The sequence below is a fragment of the Thunnus albacares genome, chromosome 4, assembly GCF_914725855.1.
Source record: "Thunnus albacares chromosome 4, fThuAlb1.1, whole genome shotgun sequence".
Classification (NCBI taxonomy): domain Eukaryota; kingdom Metazoa; phylum Chordata; class Actinopteri; order Scombriformes; family Scombridae; genus Thunnus; species Thunnus albacares.
In genome coordinates this window covers 11216049-11228115 of record NC_058109.1, presented here as the reverse complement: position 1 = coordinate 11228115, position 12067 = coordinate 11216049, and the positions used below count along the sequence as shown (strand labels likewise).

The window sequence follows — 12067 nt, the reverse complement described above, 5'->3', positions numbered from 1 at the left end:
CCTGCTATTCCTGAGCAGGTTTAACATGGCTTATGTTACAGATAAACACTGCGTAAAATGTATATCTTTTATATATATATGACATATTAGATATACATTTGTAATCGTCACCAGACTCTTTATATCTTACTTTTCAAGAGATCTTGGCTCTTGATCTTGGCTGTCAGATGGATAAGCATGTCCATGGGCTGCTATCACTAAGATAATTGAAGGTTTTATTATTCAGTCCTCATCTGAAATGCATGTGTGTGAAAATAACTCAAATAACGATCTCATCATATTTCTAATACAGTTTCATTGTTTGTTCTGTTTTAGAGTCATCTATCCAGCCAAGTTGTTATTGAAGACTATTTTTAATGCCCCTGCTTTATTTTACTTTTCTCTTTTCATTTTCCAAAATTACTTTTCTTATTTTATATTGCTTTTGCATCACGTTGAAAGAACTCCTTCCTGTATTGAGGATGAATTGTTACTAGAAAAGTATTTCCAAAATACTAACTGAAGTTAACTCTAATTGAGTTAATCAGAATTAAAAGCAGCAGATACAAAGTTTTATCCTTTCTCTTGTTATCCATGCATTTTGTACCCTTACATTTCACAGTGTTTAGCACACAGCTACACATAGTTCAAACAAACTTATTTTTTTAAATTAATTAATTAAATTAATTTAAACTTATTTGTTTAAATTATTCTGTATACAGAATAATTTAAACTAAATATTAAACACTTATACATACTGTACTTGCATGTTGCACGCTCCTCTCTTTATTGCTCTTTTTTAAATTTCTATTAGCTTTTTAAATGTTTTTTTTTTCCTTATTTTGCATCTTTTCTGCCTTGTAAAGCACTTTGAAATGCCATTGTGTATGAAAATTGAAAGTTGTGCTTTATAAATATGCCTGGCTTGCCAAATAATACTATAAATGAATGAATGAAATAATGAATGAATGAATGAATGAATGAATGAATGAATGAATGAATGATAAAGAATATATTCAGAGCACTTTTCACAACCTGCTGACTCTCCAACATGTTCCCACTGTTATTGTTCTGTGATGTTGTGTTTATACTCGTCAGTGCAACTTTAGTTGTCATTTGGGCTCAGCTGTCCAATATGTAGCTGAAAAGCATGTACAATAAGTAATGGTGAACCATTTGCTTTTATTTGTTTATGTCCCAGTGTGATGAGATTCTTGACCTCAACAGCGGGGCCAGTCGTATAAACACTAATATCTGTCCCTGAGTGACTGACTCACTGACTGAGTGATGAAATTACACCATTGGTCGGCCAAATGCTGCCACTTCCTGTATCTGTTATGAATTAAAAGCCCTCTAGCGTTTCATACATGGTTCAGCCATATACTAGGTTTTGACCTAGTCTTGTTTAGAACTGGTTGGCTACAACTGCTAATTTCCATTTTTAACTTGATGACCAAGTGAACAGGGATAGACAAGTGGTATCTATGATTATATTAAGCATATATGATACCTCAAAGCATTGTGGTGCACTTGTGTTGCTCAAAATTCCTTCACAGTAATTGTCAAGGGAGCACTAGACATCAAACGATACTGTATTGAGAGTTGGGTGAAGCTTAAGGGCTCACAGAGGTCATGGGTGTCACTCCGGCTTGTTTCCTCGAGACCTCAATGGTCTGTGTTAACTTGACAGCACATGATTCCCTTAGACCTTCTTTGAACTGCTAGGATCAAAAAAATTGCAGTTTTGTATCTGTGACAGTGCCAGTCCTCACAGTGAACCCAAGGAGAACACGTGGGTCCGGCATGAAAAGGCCAGAAATCTCAAGGGAATACAGAAAGGGTAACTTAAAGGGGTTACTCAGCTTGCCTTGGTCTTCTTTATGTAAAACTCTAGCCTTAAATAGGTGATCATTGGTAATCTTTTCACTGATACAAAATACATGCTGTTTTCTGTTTGTCAATATTTACCCAGATTTACAAGTGTAATTATGTTTAGTTTAGCTTGAAGTTTTATGTTATATGATTTAAAGGGGGCACACATATTTTAGGAGTGATCATGCCACCTCTTGGAGATGTCCCTGTAGAGCTCACTAAGTTCACCTATTGAGACTGAACTGTGCCAACATTCTGTGCAGGACTAATCAGCATGTGGGTGTGAGTTTAAAAAGTGGCATTTTCCCTTTAAATTGCAGATAAATAGACATATGGCAATCAACCGCAGTGTCCTCAAGCAACAGCCTTTAGGTGGTATTCCTTCGGACGTTGTTTGAAATGTCACAATGAAATGCATCTGTTGTGACGCTGAAAGCTGAATCATCCACTTTGGATGACATCTTTCAATGAGTGATGAAGACCATGTCATACATGCAAGTCATCCAACATGGAGTCATGCACTTACATACAGGTGAATCGTTTGTGAAATTTGTTTTCTTTCTCGCTTGCATACCTTTGTCGTCTGGGTGAACTCCCTCAGAACCGTCGACTAAACACGCAACGTGACAGCAGGAGAAGGAACAGGACAGGTAAATATGAATCCTGACAAAAGCACCATGGCAGGTTGGAACTTCGACAGGATTACGGACACATAAAACACCAACATAAACAATACTGTAGAACCCAGGGATGGGAAGCACAGACACGGATACAACTTGAGGTGAACAAAATATTCAGAGACCATAGACACATCACACAACGAAAAATTGTTAGTCATAGACAAAAATAATATACAAGGTGTTAGTAGCCGTATCGTGCAGTATGTAAACAGTTGTGCTGTAAAACTGCTGATTAGACTTAACTTCAAGATCACCCATGGAGTCGCTCGAGGCTGATGTCTCAGGATGATTCCTGCGCAGTGCTTGAGAGAAATTATGTGCAATTACTTTGGGAAACAGCAATTTGTAGGAAATTTATTTTCAAATAAGCCTTCACTCTGTCGTCTATCAAACAAGGACCCCATTTCATTTTCAATTTTCTCTTCAAATGTGGCAGCTGCTGGCTGCTAGTGACTGTTGCATTGATCTTGCATGATGGTATTGTTGATCATCCGTGTTACGATTAACGGCATGTCAGTATTGCTCTTCAGATGTACTCACACAATTCTTTTTTCTTGATGTTTATTGAGATTTTTTTTCACAACATGGCTCTTCAGTGATTGCATCTTATATGCATCTCATCTTGTGGCAACTGTGACCATTTATTTGACTGACAACTTCCTAATCACATCCTTGGAAGGGGGGAGAAGTTGATGAATGATACGGTCAGCGCCACATTTTAAAAGCTGCTGGTTCTTCTTTTCACTTAGCAAAAGGAAAAAAAAAATTCCATTGAAAAACAGCATCTGTGCCCTTGTCAGATAAAAAGAAATGCTTGTTGCTGGAGAGTTCTCTTGACATCATGGAGGATATACTGTGCAGGGATTTGAAAAACCATGAATATTATTTGACTGCTTCGACTTAGAAATAGCTGTGGTGATTATCTTCGTTTTCTCGGCAGAAATGGTCAGCACTCAGCATAATACAACATTATTCAGATGCCTTGGGTATTCCATGTCTTCAAAAAAGATGCAGGCACCAACCTTAGGTAATCTTTGACGCTGCAAACTTTCCCAGGTGTTTTCTTGTCTTGTGGTTTGGTGTTTCTTGAATAAAATGTCACATTAATTTTAATTTTGTGCAAAATTAGTTGTACAAGTCAAATGGATCCTGCTCATCATCATTGCTCAGGTAAGAGGTGCAGAAAGCTGCAATACAAATACCTTGATTGACCTAACCAGAGAGGGCAGGCGTCCATCATTCTGCACTTACCCGTCTGCCCAGCGGCAGATTGATCGGTCACCTTTGACCTCTTCCACATCTTGATATCCTCTTGAGCTCTGCCGATTCAGAAAGCTCTGTAGCAAAAAGGAAGAACAAAGAGGAAATCTTTAGTACAATGTACATGCATGGCTCAAAGGGAAATCATGAAACTGACTGACATTCTCTTCAGAGCTTGAGGTGTCTGACTTTTTAACTTTGGGATTGGTTTGTGCTTTTAGTTGCTCATTCTCTTTTTGAAAATTTAAGCAGACACCACTCAGAGGTTGCCATAGATTTATTTAAAACTTATTTCCTGAGGCACACTGGATTTCTCCACTAGTGCAGTTTCTCTGACCAGTCAGTAAGAGGCAGCAACCAGTGTCATTTAGAGTACTTGTTGACCTCAACATGGGAACATGAATGCCTATCTCGGGAATCCTTAGCAGACATGTGTTAATTAACCACGGAACTTGTTAAAGCCTTAAATAAACAGTGTGAAGAGTTAGGCTAAATTTTAAAATATTACACAGACCGCTACTGTTAAAGCCTCCCTGTTCAGATCATATTAGTTAAAGGACAGTTTCAGTTTCATTTTTTCATGTCTGTTCTAAAACAACTGTCAGGTGCCCAAATGACCACTAACTTGTGTTTTTCTTGCTGTTATTATTCCTCCTATTCATACCGGCCATTAAGAGATTCCTATACAATGCACTTTCAATGTAAGTGATGGGGGACAAAATCCACAGTCCTCCTCCCATGCAAAAAAAGAATTTAAATGTTTACTTGAAGCTGATATGAAGCTTCAGCTGTCCAAAGAAGTCAAATCAAATAGATATCTTTCAACTTTCAACAGTCTTTTTAGTGCCAAAATCCCTCTTTCATCCACTGGAGCTGAACAGGAAAACACTTGTGTCTGTTGAGACGCAAAGAGGGACATTTTTACTGAAAAGACTATAATTGTGGAAAATATCCACTTTATGTGACTAACTCAGATGGCTGGAGCCGCATATTATCTTCAGCTAAACTTTTAAATACATCTTTGTTCAAAATGAGGACTGTGGATTATGTCCCCCTTCACTTACATTGTAAGTGCATTTGGAGAGGATCTACTAATTGTCAGTATGAACAGCAGGAATGATTACAGCAAGAAAAACATCAATGTTCATTCGGGCACCTAACTGTTATTTTAAGACGGGCTTGAAAAAAAATTATGGTACAATTTAGAAACACACATTTAAGCATTAAGATAATATAACATGTATATATTATCATTGAATTGATAAAGTTGAATAAATTATATCACCCTGAGATATACATTATTTATGAAAATATTTTCAGCATGTGACTGTCAGGCATGTATAGTCACAGGCTTTACTTGGTTTGAATTTTCATTGAAGATGCCACAAGTGTTTTATATAAAAAACATCATGTGTAATATGACACGAGGATCACGAGTATCTCATGTGACTCATTTTAACTGTTAGGTCATGTCCTCTCTGTTATGAAAGGTCACATGCATTACTTTATGCTGATACTATTTTTTGTTCATGTAAAATTCGACCTCAAGTTGAGAGGCCGTAATCTTCTCATTGGATAGGGGCTTAAAGTAGGTGTGGTTATATATGGGCAATTTATATTATTGTCATTATTACTTTGTAGCTGAACATAGATTTTCAGAAAATGTAGTTGGCATGAAGAGGTGAGTCCTGTTTGAGTTCTGCTGTTGGTGTTTTTGTGTTTACTTGGATGACATAACATGATTTTGTTTTATTTTTTTAAATTTATTTTGACAATGTCTTCTTTTCTGTTTTGCCCGTTACCTTAAAATACTTAGGATTTTCTGATTACTATTAAGATCTTGGGTGATTTCATCCTGCCCTATCTTTATGAACTTAATAATGCAAAGAACAGCCATAACCAAAATGCTTGCTTTTATAGACACCAGTCACTATTGATTGCATTAAAGCTGCGGTTGCAGCTCTAGTCAATCAACAGAAAATTAATTGCCAACTATTTTGATAATCAACTCATCGTTTGAAGTCTTTTTTTTAAGATAAAATACTAAAATTCCTTCTTAAATGTGAATATTTTCTGTTTTTTTTAGTCTTCTATGATAGTAAACCAAATATCTTTGGGTTGTGAACAGTGACAAAACAAGACATTTGAGGATGTGAGTGATCAACATTTTTCACCATTTTCTGACATTTTATACAACAAACAACTATTTCATTAATTGACAGATTAATCAATAATGAAAATAATCGTTAGTTGCAGCCCTAGATTGCATCTTAATACTTTCTACTGTAGTACACACATTATTATGCAACCCGCTTTACCAAAAGGTTTTAAGGTGTTCAAACAGCATGTGTACTCCAACTCCTTGAAATCTGATTGTTTATTATTTATAAAGAGATTAAGACTCAAATACTCTGCTAATCAAATACTCTGCAGATCATGTAAGATCCCATTGCTCATAGTAAGATGATTGAGAAAATAGGTTTTCAGGACCTTTAAACAAATATGAAATTGTCTAACAACTCTATTCGACACAAGTCTGACTCTTTTTGACTTGCGCCACAATTTTACTTAATACCGAAACTTCAATATTTCACCTCATTTTTAAAATTTTAACAGTCTGTCCTGATGTCCCACTGCAAATACAACCCGCCATCTTGGAAAGTAGTAGCATTTTATTTTTAGTTGCAGACGTGCTCCAGCATATGTTCAGAAAGGTTTTGGGCTTCAGCAGTGATCTTGGCTCTTGGTGGGTCTCGAAAATGAACTACACAACACATATGGTAAAAGCAAAACTGCCTGCAACAGGAGACATCTTGGCAGAAAGCCCTTTGCATTAAAGGAAACCCACTCCTCTTCCCTCCCACTGAATAGTTTCGCCATTTTAGCTCATTACATTTATAGTTAAATATTTGGCTGAGGCTCTCATCTCTTTTAATGAATTCTGACTTAAGTGGGAGGAGACATTGCAGGCAAAATAGCTGTCAATACATCCTGAGATCCTGTGCCAGTCATTATTCCTGAGATCTCAAAGATTTGTGCTGGAGGCCGCATTTCAGTCAATATTACTGTTGCTTTATAAATAAGAGCTATGCTTCAAAACATCATTACATGTAATGTATGTAGCCTGGCTGGCTGTCACTGCAGTACTTGCTGTCCCATGTTTTTCCTTTGTGCTTTACTATTGATTTCTGTTTATATGACTCACACTATTATTTTGTGTACACACAGCCCTGAAGGAGAAAATAGCATTGATGTAAATATGATGAGTTTATTTTCTTTATGTGATGAAAATACTGAAATTGAAAAGATTTGTGTGACAATTATTTGCTGCCATTGTATTTTCAATGTCTATCTCATAATTAATTCTGCTTCATTCATCACTGACTGTACCAGAATTATCATTACAGTCAGTGATTTTGTGATTCCTTAGCTGTTTGTGACATATGCAGAACACTGCCTCCTTTGACATTACTTAAAGTTGACCTCACCTCATATTAAACATCATGAACGGTCTTTGAAGTTCTTTGAAGTTTGTGGAAACAACGCTTCAAGATGCTCAATGGCAGACAAAGGAATTACTCCTAATGTCTCAGTAATACGTGACACGTCTCAGTGATTCAGCCACCCACCGCAGATGACTGCACCACTGACCACATACTCTCAAAATGGCATCTGGTAGCCTCTCAAATATCCCTCACTGCATTTCACTACACGTCATTGACTGCTGCTGAGTGTACAAGGCAGAAAGTGGCTTCAGCTGTGTAACTCAAACAAAACTGAGCCTGATGACAAGGCCTTTCGGTGTCAAATGAGCGCTAATGGTGTTATTTGAACTTCCCAGTGGATCTCCTCATTTGTTCAATCGCTGTAGGAGAGCTGACAGTTGATACATATACACCATACAAAACAAATGCTTAACCTATAGTATGTCATGTACTGCAGGCTGTCTTTATTATCCTTTATTTTTATGTCTTATCTTACAAATTGATTGTCTCCTTACAGGTCTGTGAAGTGTAATTGCATTGACCGTAATAGCTTTTCTTATTTTTATCAACAGAACAAGACATGCTTGCATGTGCACAATTTGAGACAGAATTATGAGAGGAGGGGAGACTACAGAGTGAACAGTATCAGCCACAATCTTCTGCAGGTCTTTTTAATGTGAAAAACATATCCTATTTTCTGCCAAAATACAACCCACATCTTCCATGCAGCACTCTGAATCTCAGGCTACGTATCGATTTGATGCCTCCATCTAAAGTTAGTCATCAACCAACAAACTCACAGCTCTGACCTCACTGCTATGATTCAGCCTCCCAATTTTAAAAACATGAAATTCAAACTGAGAAGCCTGCATGCCTCACTAAAGTGATTTCATGCACCAACATCAAATCTGTGTGTAACTAAATCCTGCATAATGTTTAACGAATATCTAAATTATTAATATGGCAACATAATCTGTAACTTGAGTAACTGAAACTAGATAGCACATAAAACACTTAAATTTACCGTAAGTCACTTTATTGCTCTTTAAGCACAGCAAGTTCAGCTCTATGTAGAAGTAAACAGAAGCATTACAGTACACGTGTTTGTATAATTTGCTGCACCTGCTCACAAAATGCTGATGTTCTTTCTGATGCAAACAATGACATTGACTGTAATCCCTTTCTTCTCTCTGCTCAGTACATTTACTCATCCAGCCTTTGTTTTGAGGGCCACCTACCTCTTCACAGTCCTCAGTGCTCTCAGCTCTGTTCCCTTTCAGGCAGCAGTCTAGTCACACTGTGCCTTCTCCCAATTTTTCAATGTAATAGATCCTTCCAGCAGCGTCCGAGTCTGTGCTTGATGCTCCTCTACTGCCTAGACTCAGTGACTGCCAAAAGCTGTTTAGGCTTTTTAGTATTTGTGGTCACTCCAAAGACATTGGAGGTTGAGTGGGCGGTGAAACAGAGGGGCACCATGAAGGGTGGGTCAAAGAGCAGGTTAAATACTTTTTAAAGAATCATTTGTACTCATGAACCAGATGCTTCCACACAAATGAAGATGAAATTTGTTTGCTCACTAGCATGAATTCTAAAAATATCTGAGTTCACGTGTTAAGGAGTAGATTGGGTATACTATGTATACTATGTGTGCTATGAAATGGTAATATGACCCTGTAACTCTTAAAATTTAATGTCCTGATTTATAGATTGTTATTTGAACAGTTCTTTATGAAAATAAAGGAGGCAAGACTCTTAGAAGAACCAAACACATGTTGTTGTTGTTGTTGTTTTTTTTTTTTTTACATTTTTAAAGGATGTTCATAATACATACACATGAAGTGCAACATATAAGACAGTAGTTGACACTTTTATTACAAACCACATACCTGAAATTAAATCTGAAAAAAGGGAAGTGCATTAACATCAAACACATCAAAACAGTTTGGTGGATATTTTTTATTTAAATCAATAGTTCTCTGTGTGCTCAGATAATATCAGAACGCTGTGTGCAGTGCTTTTGTACATCCAAAAACTCCTGCCAAGCTTAATTAACAAAATAAGAAATTTATAAATGGTCAATATTGACTTGACAAACTTAAGTGGAAAAATGATGGGGTTTATTTTATGAATCATTTAATATCCAGAGCACAGTGTCCTCTTCAAGGCAATCTATGAAAACGTTCATATCAGAAACACTAGGATGGATTTAGAGTTATAACAATAGGCTGGCTCTGATCACTCTGTATTGGCCACAGCTACATCTAAATGAAAGTTCAAGGCTTCAACATAAGCCCTTGAAATCTTTTGTCTCTCGTCTTTCATTACACACTCTGGTATTCCAATTGCATGTCATGTTCAGAGTTGTATTATTTTAAGACACGGTAAACTTTGCCAGCCACTGTCCATAGAGGCTTATATTAAGAAGTGATGTGTAGGCGTGCTACATTGTCCCCTCCTGGCTGGATGTCAAGCCAAACATGGGGCAGCTGTTGAGAGTTTATGTTCCTATGAACATCTGAAACATGATCAAGAGTATCAACAAGTGTTTATATCTCCAACAAAACAAAACATCCTAACCAGAAGTACACATACAGTAGATGATCATATCAAAATGCAAACTGATAGATACAAATGTTTTCATGTATTAAATATGATGATAAACTTAAATTTACTGAAGTAGTACTGTACTGTGTGAAGTATACATACAGAATGTGTTGTTCTTCATTTTCCCCTTGTTTGAAAATCAGTTTTGGCTTGGATTAGCGTTTGGCCTCTAAATTTGACATGTTTTTTTTATCTGTGATAGCAGAACAACCCAAATTTATGCACAACAAATTTACATCTTAAAGGGACAGGCATGACAGACCTCCCTCTCCTGTTTTTTTTTTTTTTTTAACTACATGTCAGTCCTCCCAACTGCTGAGACTTTTCTTGCCCTGACAGTAAAACCAGTGAACTTTGCCTTTAGCAAACAACAACAACCATAAATCTGTCGCACTTTAAGAAATATGCCTCCAGGTATAATTTTCTGGTCTTAGGTCAGAGGTGGTCTTAGGTCTGGGACTATTTAACTCACATGCATTGTCAATGTGTAAGTTATTACAAATTTCTGCTTTCAAGTTTTATTTTGAGACGACGAAATAAAAATGAAAGTGGTTTGTACTGATTCAGATTTTTAAATATCAAAACTATGGGGATTATATGGGGTTTCAGTGTCTAATGCAGTAGTATACAGTAGCGTACATGTTTCTTGATGTCATAAAAGCATAAGCACTTAATGCGTAAGATTACATACATTTTCGCCAGCTACTTATCTGGCTTACTGGGTCACTCACATGGAAAGATGACACCAAAGGCACGTACTGGTTTAATGGCTGGAGGTTTAGCCATGTCATCTAGTTAGGTCAGGGTCTGGGGAGCGTTGATGGAGAACGTAAAAACTGTTCCACGCTTTATTTTTACTGCGATGCCTGACTTATCTGTTAAAGAGTGAATTATTATATTGTATCATTATATTGTATAATAATTTAATGCAAATATGAAACTTGATAACTTATTTGATTTATTTGCATTATTTCTTTTTTAATTTTTGTAAAACTACAGTCTCAGTCCTGTCTTCCTGTCTGCACTTTGTTAATTTCAAACAACTTTATTAACTGATACATACATGCACATACATACCACAGTAAGGACATACATGCATTTTAAACCAATTTATGACCACATGTTACATGTCACTTTTCTAGAAGCCAAAGATATCTAGTTGCACATCCTCTTCAAAAATATTCAGAAAAAAAAAGTGAGCTGTCTGATTTGGGAGAAGTTTAGTGTAAGTCCCATTTTCTTTTATATTGAACATACTATGATGAATGAAGAATTCTTCAAATTTCAGTAGAAAAGCTTGAAGAAAATCCTGAAATATTCTGGTTTACAGATGATCAAAAATTGCACTGGTTGTTCAATTTTGTCTCAAAAGATAGGGTATTTAATTAGTATTTATTTGTATTCATTAAGTGTTAAAAAAGGACACAGTTTGTCAGTGATTTATGATTTTTGTAGACATGCAGATCTAAAAATACAATTCAAATATTTTTTTTCTTTATCTTTGGACTTTTTGTTGTATTGTATTAAATGTATACACAACCGTCTGGATCAGCTTAATATGAACTTAGCATAGTTATGACACAATAATAAAATCTTCATTTATTAATTCATACACACAGGTAGAGTATACAGTATACACAGATACATAAATGAATAGATAAACTGTTTGTATTTTATTATTGACTTTTATTTTCAACTACTACTACTGATTTTATATTAAAGCAAGAATGACAGAATGTACGTGTCATCAAATCTAAAGTGGCCGAATTTTTTACACTTTGAGAATCTGAAAGAAACATCATTAATGTGTTTTGGTTATAGAAAAGGTTGAAAAAAGACTTGAAAGCATAAAATGATACATACAGAGGTAGATTTAGTACATTTTTCACTTAAACTCTTACATAAATTGATGTAACTCTTAAAATCTGGAAGTTTATCTTACCTTGTGGTTTCTACCTGTTTTCCCGGCCTTTGACACTCAGTATCAGCAAATCTTGTGTCAAGTCCATTTCATCCCCGATGATGGATGCTCTCATCATACTCTGGCCACAGAATCAGAGGTCAAGCTCCAGTTTTGATTCTACATTGCGTAAAACACATACAATTGAATAATGAGAGATTACATGCTTGTCCAAGTTCTCCCTCATACGCTGTTCCTTGCATCTTCATATTGCTGTTTGCTTTCAG

General features: G+C 36.1%; 1 protein-coding gene across 1 annotated transcript in view; it reads right to left on the bottom strand.

The window, feature by feature from the left end:
* The window catches only part of LOC122980250 (immunoglobulin-like and fibronectin type III domain-containing protein 1), a 29708-nt gene extending 20969 nt beyond the window's left edge, over positions 1 to 8739 (bottom strand). Inside the window, 4 exon segments of the mRNA XM_044348062.1 lie at positions 2426 to 2461; positions 2774 to 2833; positions 3783 to 3868; positions 8515 to 8739. Of these exon segments, the coding sequence (XP_044203997.1) occupies positions 2426 to 2461; positions 2774 to 2833; positions 3783 to 3831 (145 nt within the window). The 5' untranslated portion in view covers positions 3832 to 3868; positions 8515 to 8739.
* Positions 8740 to 12067: the final 3328 nt, after the last annotated feature.